The 25,263-nt window shown below is 37.7% G+C and overlaps 1 protein-coding gene across 1 annotated transcript in view; it reads right to left on the bottom strand.

The window, feature by feature from the left end:
• Positions 1–2,926: 2,926 nt before the first annotated feature.
• Positions 2,927–25,263, bottom strand: part of LOC105565489 (protein gustavus) — a 33,563-nt gene continuing 11,226 nt past the window's right edge. The window contains exons 2-7 of the mRNA XM_012018735.1: positions 20,339–20,460; positions 19,955–20,206; positions 10,349–10,581; positions 8,965–9,295; positions 8,677–8,835; positions 2,927–7,973 (exon numbers count right to left, since the gene is read on the bottom strand). Of these exons, the coding sequence (XP_011874125.1) occupies positions 7,834–7,973; positions 8,677–8,835; positions 8,965–9,295; positions 10,349–10,581; positions 19,955–20,206; positions 20,339–20,460 (1,237 nt within the window). The 3' untranslated portion in view covers positions 2,927–7,833. The remainder of the gene's footprint in view (positions 7,974–8,676; positions 8,836–8,964; positions 9,296–10,348; positions 10,582–19,954; positions 20,207–20,338; positions 20,461–25,263) is intronic.

Genomic DNA, 25,263 nt, shown 5'->3' with positions numbered 1-25,263 from the left:
AAAGGATACAGTAACGTTCATCTGGCTATTTATTCATTTGAAGAGGAACAAACTGTCTTCACGTCGAGGCGACAGAGTCTTAAAATTTTGATAGAGAATTCAAATGATTACCACCAGTACGTTAATTACGAAACCGTCTCACAAAGTTTTTTTTTATTGTTCGACTATCCAATTCCTGCGTATGCTGATGTAGGCACTATGTTGCCAAAACGCATCTACGAAATCTTCTTTCGAAAATATTTAAATTATGGTTCATTACCGAACATCTCCTTTTGCTTGTAATATTTTAATATTATTTTATATGTGGCGCAAAGGATTGTGCGCTGGTCTGATAATCCGAATCTGATAAACCCGGGTTCAAGACCAAACAAAACATTGGTTTTTCGTTCGATCGCCACATAGCGGAGTGGATATAGAAAGAGGTGTTATAAAAGAGGTGCAGACCTGTAATAATTGCACTCATTTGACGCAAAAACCTAAATATTAACAGTGTAGGGCGTCTCGCCTAGAGCGTAGGAAAGTCCAGGTTCAAACACTGGCTGAGGTGAGATGAATATTATTTTATATATACTTAAGTACTTATAATTATTTATTGATATAATATTAATAATTATATACAATAAGGTACAATGAAAGGGACTTAGAACCTGGACAGGATCGTAATATCCAATAAAATTATTTTATTATCAAATGTATATAAGATTCGCACTCCTAGGCTACTTACGAGACCGAATCTAATAATTCCATCAATTTCTTGAATACTACTATCCCGACAAATGATAGAAATTTAATAACTATCCGGTACAGAAAACCTACTTTTTCTGGATGGTATGTAAACTTATTTTCTAACCATCCATTGAAATATAAAGTTAACACAATTATAGTTGTATTTTAAGAAAAAATTACCCAGATAACATGCATGTCTAAAAGACATCTTTAAGATGTCTTTAACACGTCTTTTAGACATCTTTTAGACATACACGTCTAAAAGATATCTTAAAGACGTTTTAAAGAAGTCTTGAAGATGTCTTTTAGACAAGCATGTTATCTGGGTACTTTCTTGTTTAGTCTTATCTCCTTGTGGCATTAAAACTAACGAAAAAAAGAACGAATCGTTACTTTTTAAATAAATAATAGTAACGGTAACTAGTTACTTTTTATTCGGTAACTAGTTACTTTTTCATTCTGTAACGAGTTACGGTAACTAGTTATTTTTAAAACGTAACTTGCCTATCCTTAGTTAAAAATATTCTAACAAATAATTGCTTCCCTACACCACACATAAAAAAATATCTTAAATCACGACTCAAACAAATTAACTGTCAAAATGACATTAATGATTAGCCTAAGATCTTTAGACCTCGTAATCAATCGATCGTTAATCAACTACTCATGATTGACGATCAGTATGTAAATAGTAATGCTTAATACGTATTCAAATTTCTATATATCAAGGTCGTTAGTCCTCGCCCGTCTAAGATTATACTTAAAAATAGTCTAGACTATCATTTTTTAGAAATAAGTTTCATTCTTATATGTAAATTCAGTTACGTGTTTTTCTTAACTTTATAATTTTCCATTGTACACGACTACACACCACTATATGTACACCATAGGTTAAATTAACGTTACACTGCTAGCTTGAGCTATACATCTTATGTAGATTCTAATACATGAGATAATTTTTTGGAAGATGGGGCGATTCTTATACATATACATACTTTAAGTAACTTATTGTAGTTTAATTAAGTTAAGTTAATACATATACATTTGATAATAAAATAACTTTGTTGGACATTACGATCCTGTTCACGCTCTGAGCCCCTTTCATTGTACCTGATTTTATCACACGATCCATTGTTAATTATATACAATAATTTTTATAATTTTGCACACGTAATGTCGTGCAATTGTGATCATCAAACTTGACTGTATTCATTTATTAAAGAAAATGTGTGCCTAATTAAATAAAAAGAAGTAAATATTAGTATTATTAAATTTTTTAATAGCGTTTCTATAATCAAGGTGTGCTATAGGACAAATTCATGATAAATCCATCAAATTCTGAATACAAAATACATGATTAAGCAAAGCAGACCATGACTGGCTATGTGTTTTTTTTTAACACACAAAATTTATTGCGAAAAATATTACCTTAGCCAGGGTTTGAACCAGGACCTCCCATTTCTCCAGGCGGGCGTCTCGCCAATTCGACCACTGAGGCAATTCATTTAATTTAGAAAAACGCATAAACATAATATAAATGAAAAATAAAAAATAAGATTTTACTTTTTGTTTGAAAAATATAAAAACAAATGTTTATAAAGCAGATTACGAGATGTGGCAATTTAATATTTAATATAATTATTCTTGTATTTTTAAATTTTAATCTCGTATAAGAATATCGATAGTACATTTAAAAGTACTAAAAAAGAGTTGTATTTTTTAAGTGAAAACACAAATTTTTAAAGAAGTTTATGGAGTTTAACGAAAATTAAAATTTATAAAATCAAAATTCCAGGTAACGTAACTGCGAAAATATTGCAAATGTTTTAGATATATTTTAATCTTAAAATTTCTTAGGTTTTAATATACATATACATGTTATAGCGTTTATTATATAATTATAGCGTTTAGATGTTTAAAATTCCGTAGAGTTGCCGTAATGCATTTTATGTTTGCGTCTGTTCTAATATACCGTAGAGTTGCCGTATTCTGCGTAAAAAAACAATTGTTTCGACGAGAAATAATTTTTAATTCGTCAAAACACAATGTTGCGACTTTTATTATTATCGCAAGACTTTTACAATGCAACTAAACTATGAATTGAATAATTAATCGTTGATCGAATGTTGAACTCGTGTGCAGTTTCGGCACCTTTTCGTCCAAGTAGAAAAAGTTGTATAAAAAAAATAATTCCTACAAATATCTTTTCTTTTCATGTTTATTCCTGTAGCTAATATTAGATGTTATTACATATTATCAAACAATAATGTATTCTACAGAGCAATTGTTGAGCTATTATCATGAGAAAACCGAAATTTATTTCTGGACCACGACTAATACGACACTTTGATAAAATTCAAAATCAAGCGATAACAATTTGCGAACGAAAAAGCGGAAGAAAAAAAAATTAATTGTAAATATCCCCCATGTATTCACAGCATTCGCATATGCATGCAGTATACATTCACCACGCATACAAACACACCAACAAATTCTTAATCACTTTCTTACGCATACTTTCCCCCTTTTAGATCATTAGCATCGAATTAAACTAATATGAGACTTGTTCATCCCGTCATATTAAACTAAGAAATTGCTAATTATCGTCTCATTATATATCGCATCTCAGTAATAAATTAGACACATTTTTCGAGGCAACGTAGTTTGCAAGGGCAGGTGGGCAGGCAGTTCATGGAAATTAATCCTTGCAACAGCCACGCGAATTTTCTTGGAACACTTTCCACGGCGCATGCGAACGAATCGGACGCTGTCGCGGATTTTAATGTTAAAAGCTAGCTTGCCTGTGCTTATCGTTGTGTGCGATCGATCGATGTAAGTTAAAAGCGGGAATACCATTATCTTCTTAGCTCTTTTTCAGCTTCAGGTAAAGAAGCTTACTTGTAAAAATGTAAAATAAAATATACCTTTTTTCCCCGACAAAAATAATGTACGAAATCACGAAATTATGAATTATCGTACGGCAGTACCTTGTCGACTTTTTGTAATAATTCAATCCAGAGTAAGTTATAATTGGTTTTAAAATAAAATTTAATTTGTCCTCTATTTCATTCCGCATTTCATAATATTCTAATAAAACTGCACTAGTTAATCATATAATGAAATTGAACGGTGCACATTTCGGTTCACGTTTACTTCATATTGATTTACACTTTCAGCTATACCAAATTGCCCTAAAGAAAAACCAACTAAAAAATTATTTTTTCTTCACAAAAATGTGTACTGATTTGTATCTGACAAAGAGCACGTAGATACAAATACCGAATACAATGCAAACAGGTATACGTATATTGAAGCCAATCTTATGACAATGTCGAGGTTTAACTGATAGCTAAACAACCTAAATACATTCACGTCAAATAAGAAAGTATAACGTCATATTATATATTTGTGATAATATTTATAATATTGAATGCTATTAATTTTATAAATATGATTAAAAATATATAAAAATTGAAAGATGATGTATATAGGAATCATTTTCTTATCAGTAATTAAACTTTTAATTAATTGTCATACAGATAAAAAGAAACCAAAGTCTGTTTCAACATGGATGTCAATACCGTAATAAGAAAGCTCAGAATACATTTGCGTTTTTTCATTTCATTGCTTTCATTCCATTGCTACGCTCAGAACAAGCCGTCATTTCAGTGAAATCATATTAAATCACAAGAACTCTTCGTAAAAGAATGGCGAGGTAAAGATATATAATCAAAGATTATATTTCTTTACCTCGTCATAGAAAGAACCATAGAAAGAACCATAGAAAGAACCATAGAAAGAACAAAAATCTCCTCCCGTGTCAAATCAATCGATCGATCGCGTACACACAGTTTTCCCTATCGTATAAAAACGGAAACCACAATTATATCATAATATTCGTAAATACCTGACTAACACGATAACGACGATTGAATAATTAATTAAACTATTGGGATTGATACAGTAATAATATTAATATTGATCGTTAATAATAATTTTGTACAATATTTTCATCCTATTTGTCCTCTCTCATGTTCGGCTCGTGACATGCGTACCTATAGGCAATAATTCATATAAAACAGTATCGGTTCAATGGGTAGCAATAAGTATAGTCGCGGAAAAACCTTCCTCTCTGAGGGTGTGCGCGCGCGCGTGTGTGTACTAGTTTTCCTCAGTTTTCTCGCGCGTGTATAACGATATATGAACGACATGTATGAATGAATGTACATCGATTCGTGAAACGCTTGAGGCGCGTCCTCGGATACGCTTCCTGTGTTCATGCTCTTACACGTACTTGGAATCGTAATTCTGTTCTTTTTTTCTTTCTATCACGGCATGCAAAGTCGCCCCGCTGGAGAAAACTGTTTCGTCGTTTCTTGCCCTCATGCACAGGCGCCGAATAAAAGATGACAAAGTAAAGTTACCCATTACTGCTACTGCTGCTGCTATGCGGTAAAAACAACGAAAATGACTTCCTGTCCGGCGCAGAAGTCCTCTTTGTCGCCCTCGCAGCGCGCCTCTCTTCTCTCTCTCTCCCTCTCACTCTCTCACTCTCTCAACTATCTATCTCTCTCGTTCCCAATGTTTTCATTATATGACAGTCATCTCCGACGACGTTGACGTACCGCTGGAGAGATGATTTTTTTAAAAGCTCGAGCCGTCCGTTATCATTCGATCCGTTCGCGTCGTAGATTCGTGTGCTTTCTCTGTGTATTCCGCGACGAGAAGTAGCGAAGGCAAACGTCGCTGATCACGCTCCCGGGTGTTGGAGAGCCAGCAGAGCTGTGCGACACGCGAGAAAGTTCCGCGATATCGTGCGGCGCTTTTTGAAAATGTCCTGGGATGTGACGCGAGATTGATCGTGTCTCGCAATCTGCTTTGCGATGACCGTTGGAATGTGGTCCAGTGGACGAACAGCGAGCTCATTCGAACGGATCATCACAAGGGAATTGCACCAAGAAACGTAATCGGCACAAGTGCGAGAGCTAAGTGCGACTTACGTTTCTCAACAAGACTCAGAACAGTCTGATAGATTGCGAACAGTTGACGATAATTTTGGAAGACGCGATACGATCCAAGATCTCGGACGAGCTTAAGCCGATGCAAACAATGGCATCACCGATTAATAATCGAGATGATTTCGAAGCCGCGCGTCAGAAAGCAAGATATACCGAAATGGAGGTCTGACGACGCGAGATGATGATCGCTTTGTTTTGTGTGAAACGATGAAGATGGTATATGCCACTCTCTCACATTCGGTCCGCCTGATTCCGCAGCTACGGATACAATCGTCGTCCACAATGCACATGTATACGTCGTCGTACAATATTATCAATATTATCTATATACAAATCGACATAGCCGTTGACGGTGGCGTAAGTCTTTAAACCTAAGCGACAAACGTAAGAGTAAAGAGATACTAGAGACCAGTCGTAAAATTTGTCATGCTAATAGTATAATAGTTACACATCCGGTATACTTAGCAGCATTGTTCATCGTCGTCATTGTAACTATTAAGATCGATAATCCGATAATCGTTATGATGAGTAAATCCGTGATACGTGTCACCCGATGTGTCGCTGTTACTCGTCACACCCTTTTACCGGATTATATTGTGCTACATAGCGGCTCTCCCTGACAGTTTTTTAATTCACGTTTGGAATAATTTGTGCCAATGCCCGTGTGTGTTCTTCGCTTCTCTTAAACATTAGTTAAATACGTACTATTTTTTAAATCAATTAGATGTAGATAATTAATTTTAGTAATAGTTTTTTCGTCCTTAGTTTTTACTCGGATGTCTTTTACCCGATTCAAACACAGAGCGAGTTTCAGATGATTTTTCTTCGCATTCTCCACTCGGTCTCTCTTTCCCCACTGCAGAATTCGCAATTGTAATGTGTATGTTTTTCGAACACTGCTAAAGAGAATATTATGGCAGGGTTATATTTGTTCTTCCTTCCTCGTACCTTCCTCGTCGTCTCTGGTTTTGTTTTATATCCATAGCGCACTTTATTAAATCTAGCATGCTTAGAAAATACTTGAAAAATGAGTTCATTGGAAGGTGGCTCGATATTCATTATTATACAAAATGTTCCAAATTGAATTAATCGTTTCATAGTTGTGCGATCGAGGTCACATTTCTCGCCGAGTCTAGTTTCTCGTCGTAGAAAACTTTCTCATCTTATGTCTTCTCTCTTCGCTTTTTCTCCCTCTTGCTGCTCCACCATTTTTCTGCTGTGGCCGGACTAAGGAGCCAGCAGCGCTATCCACTATCAATCAACCGTTGTAAGCAAGCGACACATCCGTATCAGCCTCCAGGCTTGATTAAGTCTAATTTTTTTTACTGGCCAACTGCGAAGCGTTGTAGTTTCTTCGTGTTTTCGCATAATCTTTTGCCTTCCAGCTTTAACCACGCGTCTCCGAAATCGCGCAAATTATCGTACCGTATTGCCATCGTCTGGCACAATTCTATTCATCATTTACACGCATCGTCACTAAATCGAATAATAAAAAAAAGAGTCATATATGCGCATAGATGTTTGTCCATATGAAAATACCGAAATTGGTCGCCTCGGTACAACTTTCTCTAATAATCAACAAAGAATAATTCTCTATTCCGAGTTAGAAGTACGAGTAACATAAGACAACAATAAGCAACATAAAACAACGCTAATTAAAAATAACTAAATTTAGAAATGTCTCTTTCTAAATCTCGTTAAAGTCTCTTCTTCCATTTTGTTTCTCAACCCTGCCACCATCGAATTGAACTTATCGATGATGGCAGTAACGACGATGGGGATTGCGGTCGTCGTGGCTTGTCCTAATAAGGGCGCCACGAGTCGTTATCAACACGGTATTTCGGCGTCGCTCTCTCAGCGCGCCTTCTCGAGGTACTAGGCATGACTCGACGCGTCGTCGCATGATGCATGTCAGTCTGTTGAACATCATGCGCTTCATTGACGGAGACGCGCGGCTAAGGGGTTGCTGTCCTTGGTGGCGTGAAAAGGGATAGCGGACGGTCGCCTGTGCGTCGTAGTGGCAACGTTTCAGCACGGTGATATTTGCAGTCATAATCGTGGTGGCATCTTGAGGAGATTCACTCAGTGGTTACCTTCTGTCCCGGTACAGAAGATAAGTTTTCATCGTCTGTGGTAGATTCAGCTCGTTGATCTTCTCTTCTAGTCTATGTTTGCCGATTCGCTGCCGAATCACTCTTCGACAGAGATCCATGAGAGGCAGAGGTTCAGCTGTGAAGAAGACAAGTTTAATTAAAAGAGAACACCGCGGCAAATTTAATAGATACTATGTGTTTTGGTCGCTTGTTCCTTTTAAGAATGTAATAAATGTTTATTAAATCAAAACTTTAAGAATGGTCTGAGAAAGGACCCCGTACTAAATCCCATGAAAATGGATCCCGGTGAAAATGGCTGAATTTTAAATATGGTGTAATAAAAATACTCAATATCAATGTTTCTGTTTAACAGGGTTTTACTATCAGCTATTTGCTTATTGTTTATTTTAAAACAAATAATGCGTTATATAGGAAAACGCTATCCGTTATGATTTTTCTCACAGAAGAGTAATCCGTTCTTGTAACCAATGACATTTTCAAATTGTTTAAACAATAATGTCATAAACAAATTATTTTTTAACTATTTGCTTTACTAAAAATTCATATAGTTCTTTTATAATATTGTAGTTACCGCATTGATCCGAAAGCAAGATTTTGCTAGTTTGATCTCAGACTTTTGAAGGGTTGAAACGACAAAACTGTCCATTTTTAAATATTTTGCCTGAGGAAACATTTGTTCAGTGACCAAAAAGATACAACATATTTAAAATTCAGCCATTTTCGCCGGGGCCCATTTTCATGGGTCCTTTGATTTTGAAAATTAAAACTATCTTCGTACGACTAGACGCTAAATATTTATAGAATAATCATCCACTTACGATCAAGTCCGCCGACGTATCTCATTGTGATCTCGCAATGTCCCCAGACGGCGGATACAATAGGATGCAGTTTCCTTCCTTTGAGCCCTCTAAACGCTACTCCAAGATACTGACCATCCACAACGAATGCTAACGTACCCTCGTCCATATCGAGGACAACTGTGGAGAGAAATCGCGATAAGTTTATGATATACGTAAAGAAAAGCTATCTCCTGGCTTGCGATACATCTTGCATGATAATTCATAAATTCTTGTGCAAAATCGCGCAATTGCGCAGAAATCACTCACCATGAAATTTGTCAGGAACAATGAATGTCTCGTCGGACTTGAGGAGAGCTGGGTACGTGACGCCATTGTTGTTTCTTGAGTCGTGATAGAGTTTGTTTCTACCAAGATCCCAACCCCAACTGAGTTCGTTGTTGCCTACTAAACTCTGATAGCCGACACTATGAAGAGGTGCATCCGCCGTCGCGACTCCTACCACGGCATGCGTACCTCGTTGCCTCGTGCTCCAAGTAAGCTCCCATACGTGCATACCTTTAGTGTACCCCACCTTCCCTCGTATGCAATCCGTACTTTGCGCGACAGGATGTCGATGAAACGTTAACTTATCGTCCTCCTAGGAAAAAGTAATGAACACAGTTTAGTGAGATGGTTAGCTCGTCGAAATTCTAATCTGGAACACACCTTACAAACTTGAAACTGCTAAGCGGATGAAGTAAATGATTTCATAGATGGTATTAATGATAAGAAATTATATGCCGAACATTTTTTTGATAGTTCAGATTCAAACAAATTATATAATACGATAAAAAGGAGAGGAAAATTTTAGGAGTATGTAACGGAGAGAATTTTCTTTTAAAATTTGCCCTGAACATCATGCGTGCGACAATATGGCATTTTGAAGAACTTTATGAGAGTTTTTGGAAATTTTACCACACATTTTACTAGTAAAATGTATACTAAGTGTGATTACTAGTAAAAAGTATGGTAAAATTTCAAAAACTCTCATAAAATTCTTATATGATCTTCAGGATAAATTTTGAGAGAAAATTCTCTCCATGTACTTTACACTTTTGTCATTACTGAAAAGAGAGTCAAGTTTATAGAATTTTAGGATAGTTCCGTATTAACGAGAAATATATCTGATACATGTCCGAAGATAATTTATATATTATAAAGTCACATATACTTGAGAGAGTTTACTCATGTACTTTCCTCAACACGTTGATTCCTGTATTGGTCATGATTGGCATTTGAAGTTTCAATAGCACTCTGATGATCAATGGTGATCAACGTTCTCCAAATTTTTTAAAACAGAGAAATAAATAACATCTAATTCCCAGCGAACACAGAACATTGCAACAACGTTGCGACACCGTTACAACATGTAATGTTACAACATTGCTGTAACGTTGCTGCCAATGTTCTGTGTTTGCTGGGATTGTAAAATTGTAAATGACAGAAGTAGCGAGATAACAATACAAAGTAAAGAGTGCGCTAGGCAATACTTATAAGTGTTATTTAATCATATTACGCAATTTTATTATCATATATATGTGCTATTATTGTATGCCGATGACAAAAATTTTAATGTGGCGTAAGATCTGCAAAACTTGCTGAGCGAGTAACGTGTTAAGAGTCGATTTCGATTACTTTTTGTAATCAGTACCTTGACAAATATATTTAGACTACGGTCTTCGGCGTTCCAGCTGTGATGAACTTGTGTCTCTCGCGAGGCGGATGGCATGTCGAGGAGTACGTCGAGGCGCGGTGGCCTCGCGAAGTCCTGGGCCAATTCGCGTGGTATCACCGATCGTGTGTACGTCGTGTTGTTGCCACCGCCAACACCGACCCCGCCGCCGGCTCCGGCACCGCTCTCCCGGCTCATGCTCTTCACGCCGCCTGGAAAAGCGAAAAGTGAATCAGTCCCGATCGGGATGCTTACGCTCGTTTTCGAAACAGACCTTAGGTGGTTGTATCGAGTTGTATCATCTACGTTTTATAGCGCTACGATGTACGCGCGAAAGCCTTTACGGTTATCCAAGTGTACAAGTCCAACATTTTTGAAATACAAATAAGGTGACCAACACAGAAACCTTTAAAGTGTGCACCCAGTATGCAACGGCCGCAAATTCGCCACAGAACAGACTATATTTGAAATGTTTTCACGACGTTATCACTTCGCGATAAAACGCTGCTTTATGTATATAAAGGCAGGTCGGAAACAAGTAACAAAATACTCATATAAAAGTCACTGTTTTTGGGAGTGTTAACTCTCGAAGCCATCGTGCATGGTTGAGAGCATACCGTCCTATCTGAACTATCATTTCCGTACATGTTTGTAAATACTATCGTTAGTATGATTTGACTTGTATTAGTTTCACAACTTCGTTGTAGTATATTTGAGTTATTCGTTTTTATCAAGCTTATCGCGATATGGAAAGGCAGTAATGGAAAAAAAACACGCTAGCCTGATTGACTTTGAGCGCTTGTGTGGGTGACGCATCTGCTGCAGCCAGCCAAATAACAGAAAAAGATAAACGAACGATACACGTTCGGTGTAGATTTTGAAAATGGATTTTCTACAAAATTAGGGATATTGTACGAAGAAATTATGTCCCATCCATACGGTCAGTCTAAAAGGTTACGAGATTGACTTCATTAAAAATTGAGAATCATAAATTTTATATACCCCATTATATTATTATGCCCCATTCAATTGATTTTCAAAGAAATAAATAATAGAATTAAATCAATGAACAATAGAAGTACAAATAATGATAAGTCTCTAGACAAAGATAAGAACAATAAAAAATATTTAATATTTCCTTTTCTAAAATCAATAACGAAAAACAGTAGGCTCGTATTATGATGGATCTTCGGTATCGCGCGGATTTCGGTTACTAAATAAGTTATCACGATTTATTAGAACCCACAAAGATAATACAGCAACTATGTCTGAAAATGTCGTCTCCAAGATAAATTATAATAATTGCGATGCGTTATATGTAGGACAAACTAAGAAGAAACTAAAAACTAGAATCAAAGAACACATTAACAATAAAAAATAGAATCGTCCCAACATTCAGTTTTAATGCAACATATTATAATATCAAACCACAATTTCGACTGGGAAAACGCAAAGATTTGAGATACAGAACCACATTTAAATAAGAGATTAATCAGTGAAATGATTCATGTCAAGGAACAGACAAATGGACTGAACTCAGAGAGAGAGATACCGAACTTTTGGAACTTTTCCTCTTATTTGGACCTATTAACTGTTCTAAAAACACAACAGTAAAATTATTCACATGCTATAATGTTTATTGGGTAATCAATTTCTCCTCTTGCCATGGCTCAGCCAGTTATGATACGTTGAAGATGTAAGACCGAAGCTTAGATTGATACTAATCTAATTATAATATATATATAACCTCGTTACTTGTCTTATTTAATTAAATTTTTAGTACTTATTTAAGTATTTAAGCAAATCTAATTAAATTAATTTAATCATATGTAGAAAATCTTTTATAAAAGGACCGCAATTATTCACACCTACTAATGTGACATACGATGACACTTACTAGTAAAAATACGGTTATATACTGGACCACATTGTTTGGACAAAAGGCCTCGTTCTTGCATTACAAGTAACAATAAAAATTTTTGCTCTTTACATGCCTTATAAATTTATATTCTTAATTAAAAAATATATTATTATTGACATATTGTTGTAGTAATTAATTACGTTGAAGAAAACTAAATACAGTCGAAATGTTCATAGATATTGATACTAATCTAATTATAATATATATATAATAACCTCGTTACTATTCAAGTTATTGTACTAACAATAAGTGAAGGACTTAGTTTCTAATTAAATATTGTATAATGCGGAATATATGTAAAATAATTCTACTATTCTTTAGGCAATACTTTAGGCAATACAATATGTAAAATAATTTTAGTTGTTCATTCTCTTAAGTATATTAGGCAATGTTATGCAATATTAGGCAATAAGTCGCGATTTATTTATATAAATTTAAATTTAATTCTAATAACCCATTACAGTCTATAGTTTCCAGAGTCGTTGATGCACGATAACGAAATGTCTTTCAACATTTGGAAGCTTGAATAGTAGTACTCCCGAGGAATAGTCTGCAATTTTATCGTCATGGATGACTGCATACCCTCGACGGTGCAATACCGATCTACCTCCATTTGTTGCCTTAAGTTTAAGAGTATTCTAGTCGCCGGATTCAAATCTGGCGAGTGCGGGGGATTTTGGAGCACCGTTATCTGTGTACTGGTCAAAAACTGGCGCACGGTTGTCGAGGAATGCACTGGTGAGTTGCTGAGCAGGAGATAAAAATCCCATTTGCGGAAACGCAGCGGTCGGGTGACCCTGATTCTTTCTAAAAGACGATTGAGTATCCCCAGGTAGTAGTCGGGAGTCAATGTGACATCAGACGGGACAAATTCGTGATGAATCGAACCATCCGAGTCGAGAAAAATCACCAACAGCGTCTTGATTTTGGATATTGTCACTTTTACTTCGTTCGCAACTCGGCGCGTAACCGGTGTGTATTGATAGAACCAAAAATGGTCGGCCGTAATTATTCTATCGAGAAACATTTCGTTCTCGTTGATGTAGTCGAGTACATTTTGAGAAACTTCAATCCGCAGTTGTCGTTGCTCCGACGTTAACGATTGAGGAACTAATCTTCCGAATTTTTCCTCTTTTCTCAACACGACACGGATGATATCTTCAGCTAAACTGTTTTCGATGTTTAGTTCCCGAGCTATCATTTCACTCGTGCACGAATAATTCTCGTTAACAATTCGTTGGATCAAGAGGCCCAAACTTATGTGATATAGCATCTTGAGTGTTACGATTCCTTGTCCTTATGCAAATCCTTACACAACACACACAAAAATGAATATGATATACAGTCTTCGCTGCACACACGCGTGAAAAAAAAGATGGCCTTATTTGGTTAGTATTAGCCTCTCAACGTGCGTACTCGTAAAGATGCACGCTACATGTACACTTCTCACTATACTTATACTTGTCTGGAGTCGCTATCGGATTTCTCGATAGAATGTAATATCTGATAAAATATGCGCGAAGTTGATTTTGTACACTCGTAATCATTACAACGTGTGGATGCACATATAGACGTAGCTGCGTTTTTAGGAGATAGGGGATCAAACTCGATTTTTAGAAATCGATTATCCCTATTCGATGTTTGTGGAATTTCAATTTTCGATCGGTCGAGATGCTTAGTCGTCAAGACTCGCGATTAGTTCGTCGTGTGGAGTAATTATACGTGGCAGCCGAAATAATCGAGAAAAGCAATTATATTTCCGTTTTTTTTTTTGTAAAGAAGATTATTAATGGTTATTTTAAGCTATAAATCTAGTTGAATACACAAGAAGCTTATGTGAGAAATTTTACTGCATGAACATAGGACGACATTTGGTAAATTCATTTTTGTTGCCCTTCGGTTGGCAGCAACCGCAGGTATAAAAGGGAAGATGGACATCGCACGACCTATGGTCATAGACATAGTATGCCTACGGTTATGCCTATGCCTATGGTTCGACGATCCTAAGGTTCGACGATCCTAAGGTTCGACAGTCACCAGTTAGCTTTACTAGTTTTTAACTTAATGCCAACCACTGAAACAAAACTCGGTAAGTTTTTTTACAAGATTTACAAGATTATATATATATAATATCAATATATATGTATATATATAAGTTTTTTAAGCTTATTATTTGCGAAAATGCAACTTGACAAAATTTAACCTTGTAAATAGCTTAGCGAATTTTGTTTCAGTGATTGGCATCGCTCCTTAATAACTAGTTAAGCTAACATTGTTGAACTGGGTCCAATTGACTTAAGTCATTGTAATGAAAAACTTCCGTACTTAATTTTTCTTATCCTTATTTTTGAATCGTCTAACAAATTTTCATCTTCGTTCTTCTTAAAACACACTCGATGTGGATTGAACATTGTTGTACAAGTACAGTCAATTTTAAATTAATATTAATTTTGAATTTAGTAGGTTTATATTTTATTAGATATTTATTTTAGACATTTTAACTCTCACAAGCAATTTTGTAGAAAACAGTGTTTTTTATTTATCGACAAGTTGACAAAAGTATTATCTTTGTTGTTCACCGGATGTTGAGAAAAGTGTCAGTAACGTACAGTGATGGACATGATGGTTGCGACACTTTTTTTAAATGAGTTTAGGAACGTGTAGAGACCCTGTAATCAGAGGCTGACCATAAGAGTTCGTCAAATTCCCGCGAGTGAGAGAGAAACATAGGCTATTTCATTCTTCTACGATCGTAGATCGTAGATCGTCTCTGATTACAAGGTCTCTAGGAACGTGCATTTAGATTCAGGATTACGTTCTTGAATCTTCTTCGTCGAGGAATATTTTACTTGATGACCAATTCGAAAGAATTTACTGCACTGATAAAAAAATATCTTAATAAAAAAAAATTACTTTACTCAAGAAAATTATTCATCAGGTGGCTCCTAATAGCTGATTAACTTAAATTTAAAAATAATAAGCAAATTAAAACGTACATTTCTTTAATTTAAGTATTTATCAAAGAGTAGATAATTTTGAATTAACAAATTTTATTTTAATTCTATAAAATGTTTACTAAGATGTAAATTTTGCAGCGAAGAACATTGGATTTCTTATTTGACAAAAACAAGTATTTCATTTACTAAATAGTATTTTATATCTCCTAAAATCTTTATTTAAATGTAGCATAGACATATGATTGTAATTATTACATTTATGATATATTGTGTCTATGGAATGTAGAAAATGTAATTTAAATTAATTTACTTAATATAATACATAGATTTACTTGAAATTTGATATTTTTATTTAAATAGATTAAATATTGACTTTAGTAGGAAAAAGTAATTTTAAGTAAATCTATTTACTTTGTTTAACAAAATTTTTTGTCAGTGTGGACGTTTCTAACCTATTTTTTCAGTAAAATTTTCCTCGTAGAAAATGTTTCGGAACATATATCTGAATCTAAATGCACGTTTCTAAACTCATTAAAAAAAGTGTCGTAACCATTCTGTCTATCACTATATATATAGAAATAAAAGTGTAGCGAGTCAAAATGTTGCCGAGAAAAAGTTTTAAGAGGAGATGTGTCCCATACATTTTGTGTGAATCAATAGATTTTGGGTACGGCAAGGTAGCTCGGTATATCTGCCAATGTGAAAATAATAGCATCGTTAAAAAGATATTGGCTAGACGAGACTCCGTTTCATTCGGGCATATCTTGGAATTCTCATCTTGTAATTCAGATAAAAGCGGTATACAGTCACGGCTGGATACCTGGCTAGGTGTGTGACAGAATGTTGCCAAAAAAGGAAAGGTCGTCGAACCGTGAGATTAAGAGCAATGGTTAGATGAAATAATGGTAGGTTCGACAGAAGGTTCTGGAAGGTTGACCCATGATAGTATTTTTAGGCGTTAGGTTTATTTGCTTTTACTGCCACGCCGCGCTCAGGGCTCCTAGGACCGGCCAAGGTCTCCTAGGGTCGCTCGCTGAAAAGGCGAGGGACAGCAGTCAATAGGAAATGCTGCATGGCAACTATAATACGCATGGGACAAACGAGTTTCCCTTTCCAGTGCCCTCTCTACTTCAATATCCGCATCGAAATTTCTTTCCGTACCCTTGGCAATTTAGAAGCTGTACCAGTTCATGTTTAGCACAATGCGAACTCAGATATGAATTTCGCAACTACAGCAGCGTCACAGATTGATTCTGTCTTGGTATGGATAAAGAGAAAAATCATGTCGGATATGAACAATTATTATTTGTAACTTGCTGTTTTTTTAAATTTTTTAAGAAATTTTCGCTGTGAACAAAAATAGTGAAGAAATCAAGGAATTCTGCAGTTTTTCAAGAAGTGTTATACATTTCAAGAAGTACATACTGAATCGACAGTGTGTAATGAATGGTGAGCAATAGAGTGTAACTCAACCCAACGAGTATATAAAAAATTAAAGATTTAAAGAGTGACTCAAAATAAAAATGAGATATAGATATAGTTGACAAAAAAAAAAAAGATTTTTAGCGCGAATCGTTAACATTTTGTCGATTGCATATTCAATCTTCAAATTAAGCTATACATATTAGCTGCGTTCGGCATTGTGAATCCGAGGCGTCGGAGTGCTCTTCCTCCTCTTCTATCTCATTCTCCTCTTTCGCTCACTCGAACGGCTGCGATTTCACTATCAAACTAAACTATCACTATCACACTACACGTGCTGTCTTCTAAAACAATATTGGGAAATATCGCATGATAAAAACCATGCAATTTTCTATTTTCAAATAACGGTGCAACCCAATAACGTTTTTTGGTATATTGTCTTTTCTGTCATTTTTTTTCAACTCATTAATCACTGCCACACATACCATTAGACGGTTTTTTATTCTTTTCTCTTCTTTTTAAATTTATTACTTTTAAATATTTTGTTTGCTACTCGTAATATCTTTGATTAAATGACATTTCTTCAAACAAAGTTAAGATTAGTTAACCTAATCTCGACGCAATGTAGTGCACTGACGCTCATACTTGGATACCAGGCTCTTTTGACGCTAGCGTCTGTTGACGCTGAAAAATCTAGCGTCATAGCATCAGGTGAAAATACACCCTTAAAAGCGCACTCCGACGCCTCGGATTTGCAACACCGAACGCAGCTAACGTAGAATGTGGAGTTTGACAACCGATCATTGCTCGGGCGACGGCTAAGTTGTGAGAGAGGAACTCGGGGGGAGTCGTGTGCGAGAGAAAAAAGCGAGCAGAGGTGCGTGTGAGAAAGAGAATCGCGCTAATTGTGATAGTGATAGTGTAGATAATGAGTGTCGACCCTATATAGTAGCACAGTGTATTAAGTAAAACATTAGCCCAATATTTAGTTGTATTGGGCCAATGTTTAACCAACGTTTGGCCAGTGCACTGTGCTACTAGGGGAGAGACTCTTTTTAATCTGTATCTTTTAGTTTATATTAATTCTCAAACTTAATCAAAATCCTTCTCGTTCTTGCCAAACCAACCTTTTCATTAAAAAAAAGCCCACAATATGTGTATTTTGTTTCAGAGATATAACTCCATTTTGTATGTGTACTTAACTGAATAAAACCACGTTAAGTAAAAATTAAAAGTTAAAAAATTTGTTAATTTTCAATACTATATTTTGTTTTTTAATACTATACATACTGTTATAACTTCTATATTTTCATATATGTATTCCACGTAAATTAATTTATAGAGATAGTTTTCTTTCCTCGTTTTCTTTTGTACATAAGCTATCCTCGCGATCAGATCTCGTCTAAAAATTCACATTATCGTAATAAAAATGTTAGTCTAGAATAATTGTGGGTTTAGGTAGCCGAAGATATTTCGGAGTTATAAGAAAGGTTGGTCCGTCTCGCAGTCGACAGTAAAGCAGCAATCGAGCAAAGGACCTGTTTCCAAGCACCCGAGCAGGAAAAGTGAGGCGCGGTCAAGGACCTTGACCCTCGACGAACGCTTCGTGAGGTGAGTTGATCCAAAGAACTTTCTAGTTATTACAACCCGTTTGCGGGCAAAATCTATTCGTGATAATTGACCATCGAGAATAAGCAAATGTAATAATTTGCAAATAATTTATATAGTAGATCTTATCACAAAGACAGGTTTGTTCTTAATTTACTCCTTACTTACGAAAAACTAACAGTTAATAAAAGGATCGCGAATCACCGATCCCTAATATCATTCTTAAACTCGTGTGGATTTACTTTTCAGCAATCGTTAAGAAAATTTGTATGTTCGTACGTCATTCAGATTTGTCCGATAATAAAAAGTAATAAGTTAAAATATAAAAGAAATAAAGAGCGACATTCGTTTTGCGTTGTAATGAACAGTTGTGCTCAAGCTTCCGCTCTTTATTTATATTTGTTTTAATTATTTATATTGCTATATATAAGGAGTCTATTTTGGTATATTTTTTATATGTTATATGTCATTGCTCTGGGAAAAAGAAGACAGCAACTCATTTTGGGGCCCACAATTAGTAATCGAATTATTCGGATTGTTCGTAACTTTACTGTGGGAAAAATTTTGACCGTTTTTTAGTTAAGCAACTTAACATTTCGATCAGTACCTCTTAAGTGAAAATTATCTTTGCGTTACTGAATATCGACAGAGCTAATTGAGAGAATTGAAATAGTATTACTTAAAAATCTTGGATATACTATAGATAGAATAGTTAGCTATTCTATCTATATCCAAGATTTTTAAGTAATCAATTCTCTCAATTAGTGATAATTGCGATTTTTAGTTACGCGGGGTAAAATTCGTAAAAGGTTAGAGTTACGAACAATTCAAATAATTGCGGGGCCAAAATGAGTTGCTGTCTTTTTTCCCCAGAGTGTAAAGAATCACATTAGTCAATCAAAACGTTTGACTATTATGAAGATCCTGATATTATGTATTAAACTGTTGTTGTGTGCGTCTAACATTTTGCGTCGGCTCTTACTGCCATCCCTTTCTATTGAAATAAAAAATAATGAAGTATTGATAAATTCTTAAACTTTTGTTAACTGTAATTTTAAACACAAACTGGAAGAATAAAGGACTACGAGTCGTGACAGGGTGTTAGTGTCTAAATATTTTATTCTAAATTTATTGCGAAAAAATATCACTTCGGCCAGGGTTTGAACCTGGACCTCCCTCTCGCTAGGCGGGCGTCTCAACCAATTCGAGCATCGAGGCACATGGCAATATTCATCGCAATAAACAGTCTAATGTTGATTCCCGAGGTGATATTTTTTCGCAATAAATTTAGAATAAAATATTTAGACGCTAACACCCTTTCACGGCTCGTAGTCCTTTATTCTTCCAATTTGTGTTTAACACACATGCGCGATAACCAATTTTTGTAATTTTAAAATTATGCCAATCTTAGTCGATAACCATCTGGAAACATTTCAGATTGAGCGAATTGTTAAAGCGACACGAATCTTCGTTGGAAGAGCGAAATTTTCTGTAAACAAGAGCTGAAATATTTTGGAAATAAACATCCACAAAATCTGACGTCAGGTTCCCTTTAACTAGGTAGAGTGGCAGTTAATTTCTACTGGTTGAGCGCAAAATTTCTATTCGCCACGCGAACCGTTGTCACATTCGACGTGGCCCGCGCACGTTGCGTTTCTGTGTAGCACGTCGTCTAACCTGAAATCTTTTGGCCCATGTTCATGCCCCGGTGGTGGGAGCGATGGGGGTGATGCCGGTGGTGATGTGGGTGGTGACGGTGTTCCGTGCACTGCTTGCCGGCAGGCAGTTTGTGCCTCTGGTGTCTGGTGCTGCAGGTGGTGGTGGTGGTGGTGGTAGTCGTGGTAGTCGTGGTGAGGTGTTGATTATGGTGATGATGGTGGTGGTGGTGGCCGGTAGTCGGTGCAGCAGGCACCACAACGCTGTCTACTCCTCCCCCGCCGCCGCAGCCGCCGCCGCCGCCGCAGCCGCCGCCGCCGCCGCCGCCGCCGCCTCCTCCACCTCCTCCACCTCCTCCTCCTCCTCCACCGGCGCCGCCGCCGCCGCCGCCGCCGCCGCCCCTACCGGGGCTACCACCGCCCCCGCCGCCGCCGCGGCCGCCTGCAGTACCTGAACCGCCTCCGGTACCGCCAGTCGCCCCGTTTCCGCGGCTACCGCCCCCGCTCACGCAACGATTCGCTTTGTACCTGCAATGCGAGAACAGAACGAGGGCACGTTAATTCGTGTGCGCTCTGAGGGATGGGAATGAGAGGGGAGGAGGGCGAGAAAGAGATAAAGGGGGAATTGATACGCGAGTCGGGATCGATACGCGTGGAAGGGGGAAAGTGATTTCGGCCGAGGAGGAGGGGGGCGGGGGTGATTTTCACGGTCGGCGAACTCGTAAGAGCGCTGCGTTAAATACTCCCGAGTACGCATCGTCAAAAGGACGCAGCGTTCCGCTCGACCGTGGATCGATCAAGATCAACGACCATTTGCAAAAATTGATGACTTCCTGTTGATTGCATCCTGGAAAGCTACGTGTCTAATTGTCCGCAATAATATAGGAGAAAGTAAAACATCTATATCGGGAACAGAAAGACATCCATAGTAAAAAATAGGGGTGGGCACTAACAAAGATTTTCGACGCGAAAAATATAACGGGCTAGGACTAGACCAGGATTCGAACCTTGGACCTTCCGCCTGCCGGGCGGAATGCTCTTCCACCTGAACTATTCAGGCTCACGCTCGAGATCCCTCTCGCTTACCTACTTCAGGCAACACATACATCGGGCTGCGTTTGCAGCCATAACTTCACTCGCACGCAGCAGAATAAAAAGGACTGTTGTGGACGAAGACTCATTATCGTGGACTGTCAGCGTAACACAGTTCCCTTAATTTTGACGAGAAAAAAAATTCAGAGATTTCATCATTATGTCCGCGCCCGATTTCTCTTTGTTCTACTTCGGACGAACCACCCCTAGCGATTTGATGCGGAGAACTGTGCTGAATTTTCGCACGGGAAATCATGTTGGCGAGAGCGTGCCCCTGGATTCGGGTAATTCGAGATGCGCGCTTCGTCTGCGGGTTCAGGAAAAAAAAAAACATGTCCGAGCGAATCTCGATTAATCACGTTTTCCTATTTGCGAGGGCTTTGCGGAACGGATTGCCGCGGCGTATGTATAGCATGTAAGCGTGGGACGAATCGCGGGAACCGATTAATTCTTTCTAGCGGATGAAGTACACGCGAAGTAGCATTTTCATCACGAGCCCGCGGTTTCCGCTGCTCTATCCCCGTGTCTTTCTGCATCGCCGGCTCGTATCGAATTTTTCAGATGGGCGCGTTGTTCCAAAGACCTGCCTGTGTGCGAGTAAACTGAAACCGCATTGAAACGCTAATTATTTAAGTATCTGTATTTAAACAACAACAATCTGATAATCTCCTTCCCATTATATCGCTGTACAGAAAATTCGAGAATTTTAGATTCCGCCGTAATTATATAGGGTGATTTACGAAGTTTTATCCCTCGCTCATGGAACATATTCCGGGGCTACTTCCTGTAAAACTTCCTTATAAACTTGCGATCGATTCGCAATAGTTACGGAGCAACTGCAGATTTTAATTTCTTTTTCGCCGTCAGAACTAACGCCGTTAGGCTGTTGCATATGGGATTGGATTAAGGGCATATTACAGATTTGCACGTAGAGACTCTCTAATCAGAGTCTGGCCATAACAAGGGTTAGGTTACGTTAGGTTAGTATCCGCCATGTTTCGTGAAATACCTGCGAGAGAGAAAGATGTATGTGCCATCTCACTCTTCAGGTAGCAAAGCAGAAACTACTTCATCGGGACGACATTTCTTAACCCTAAGGAGGATGAGGGAGCGGCAGTGAAGAATTACCGCCTTACCTGTATAAAACTGACGCGTAATTGACGAAAAATGGAGGACCAACACAGCGTCCTCCGGCCAGACTTTGATTAGAGGGGCTCTACCTGCACGTATTCTAGACACCGCAATCAAGAACAAACGTGTGGAAAGCTACGGGACGTTACGCGTGCTTGTGAAAAAAGGTATTCAAGAAGGAAATTATGATTTTAAAATGTTTATTCTACTCGAAAAATTAATCCTGTCACTCTCCGAGGCAATGATTACCTATCGCGCCAATTTCACGGAGAAATTGGTAACAGGGCGAAATATGTTTGAATAATCGGAAAACGTATGTATAACTTTTACTTATAAAAATTCTAAAACAATATTTTTCTCCTCAACTTTCAAATCAGTGTAACTCTTCAACTATGAATCGAATCCCATTGACAATTCTCGTTTTAGATGACCTCAGTAATGCCGTTTCTAAATGGAGATGAAAGCTTGAAGAATCAACTTGTATATAAAATACGATTTTATAGCTGCAGCAAGTGACGTAAATGAATCGATCTATACAAAAGAAAGAACGAGAAGAAGAGAAATGCAAAGTCAGCTTGAAGTATAGAGTCACTTTTTCAATATCTTCCCAGAGTTCGTCAAAATTTGCGTCACTGAAATTACGCGTAACACATTATTCACACAAAGAAAACCCGCGAGCGTGCGTACCGCGAATGACCGCATTAAACGAGTGATAAATGCTATGCCTTATCAGGTTACGTTGCCATTGGCACTGTACTCTGGGCCTCTTGAAATTTATTTCTATGCACCATTTCCGTCGTTCTCTTAAAACATGCGAAGATTAAAGATATACACAACTAATTGCAAGAGCTGTTATGCAAATGACTGAATTATTCAGTTTCAAAGTAGTATAAGCAAACTTTTTGAAATGCAGCGGACACGGGATATTAAGTCGATCGCGATGCAAATCGTGATGTAAACGTCATTTGCATTTTACGGTTTTCAAACTTGACTTTGTCATATTGTTATAGAAAGGCGTAACGTCACTTGCGCGGTAAGCAGCTTAAAGTATAAATTCCTTTACGTTTCTCCGATCATTCAAGAATGTTACACCCCATTACCAATTTCTCTATGAAATTGGCGCGATAGGCATCTGTAGGTAATCATTGCCTCAGAGTGTGACAGGGTATGATTAACGTAGAAGCGAAGGTTCACGAACGCGCAGAAGTATCCGGATAGGATACTATGACAGTGACCTTCTTGGCAGAAATACACGATACGCCAGAGAGCAGACAAAGTGTACGTGTCGATTGACCGTGTACGTGACGATAATTTCGCACCTGGTTGGCAAAGAGAAGAGAAGAGCAAATGAAGAATAGCGATGTAGGACTCAAACGCGGTAACAGGCAGCTCGCCGCGCGAATGCCAGCGACATAATGAATATAATTTTAACCAAGAACTCTGTTCTAGATAAGTAAGAAGTAACAACTAAAAACCCCTCTGGAGAATCCAGAGAAAATGTTGCACATATACGTTTCACAAATTTGTTTTGCTTTGACGCTCAAAAAGCAAAACAAATTCACGCGATTTTATCTTCACTCTACTCTTATATTGCAGAATGCACGCAGGAAAATCTGCAGACTCCGTGGTCGCAATTTCTAATTGGCCGTACAACCGTAGACGCGAGAAAGGGCGCGATTCGATTTTTTCACAAGTCTGTGACATAATACAAGTAAATAGTAGGCTAACCGTAACCCGATCGTTCATCGTATCCGTTCGTCGCCGTGCTGGTTTCCGGTCGCGGACACCGGACATTGGCATCCTGAATCCGGCCGATTTGGCTTCACTCGCGATAATCAGTGCCAGGAAAAAGGAATCACAAGTTGATGAAAAATATCTCTCTCTCGCATCGACGAAGAAACGCGGATTACGTATGCCAATAACGACGAGTGACTGGAAGTCGCGACTTACTCCGGTATTAATTACCGTGGTGCGGGTGGGAATAACAAAATGTCGGGGCAACTATTTGAAATTGAATTATGCGCGTGTTAATCGTCCCTCGCGGCTCAACATTATAAACACAGCAAGAAAGTAGTTAACGACAATTATATCGAACGACAGTCGCGATATATTCTATACGGCACGACGGCCAACTTTCCGTTGGCTAATCGTTGTTGTTTGTTAACAAGTCTGATAGGTAGCCCTGCGTTTTCACCATAAACTCGTCGCGCTTCGTTGACATCCGTTTGTTCGTCAGACTTCCAGTGCGAAGTTTGACGGCAGCAAATTAGGCTTGTACCTTACCCCGGAAGAAGGACTCGCGCGGAATGTCGTGGAGGCAGGCGGCGATCTCGGGCAACTTTCCTAATATGATGAAAACAACAGCAATTTGCTCAACAACGCGATATATGCACCCACAGAAAAAATTTCTGGATCCAATGCTATTACATTTGAATGTATCATAAAATAGGATCGATATAGCGCCAATCATATTTATTATAGCAAAAGGAATATTTTGATCTTAAATGAAAAATTCTAAAATCAAGAATAAAATGATAGTATGTATATCTTTCGTCGAATTTGGTGGTGTCAACTTCGTGCGTTGTAAGATGGAGGGAAAATTTATTCTAAACGCAAGAATATATTAACTTATATTCATATAAGTTACTCTTGTCTCAATACAGTAAGCCAATCTTTTTTAATTCGATAGAGGAGAATAAGAATTATTGATTTTATTTTGATATTGTCTTATTTTTATACATGAGGTTGTGAGAAATATAAGTGCGTCGAGAATATTTTTGGCCTTGGTAACAGAAATCCTTTCTGAGGGTGCGAGTATTTTAGCTCCGTGAAAGAAACGCTGCAAATAATATCGAGACGACATGCGAGAGTGTCTCTCATCGAAGCGACGACCGAGCGAGACACCAAGGCCTCGAGTCGCCTTTCCAAATAATTGTGAAATATTTGTAATTAATCATCGCGCCACGGCGAATGAATTAATCAGTACGATTGTGTTGCCGCGCGGCGAACAGGAAACGCGGTCGAGAAACCGCGAATTTAATTTCCCGCTGCGCGGGAAGTAAATGAGTAAGATGCCCTTTGAGCCGCGCGGGCCGTTCTTGGCAGTCG

Source organism: Vollenhovia emeryi, unplaced genomic scaffold, assembly GCF_000949405.1.
Source record: "Vollenhovia emeryi isolate VEMERY1.0 unplaced genomic scaffold, V.emery_V1.0 DF939152.1, whole genome shotgun sequence".
Classification (NCBI taxonomy): Eukaryota; Metazoa; Arthropoda; class Insecta; order Hymenoptera; family Formicidae; genus Vollenhovia; species Vollenhovia emeryi.
The sequence above is the reverse complement of the archived record's forward strand: the minus strand, read 5'-3'. Positions and strand labels throughout refer to the sequence as shown.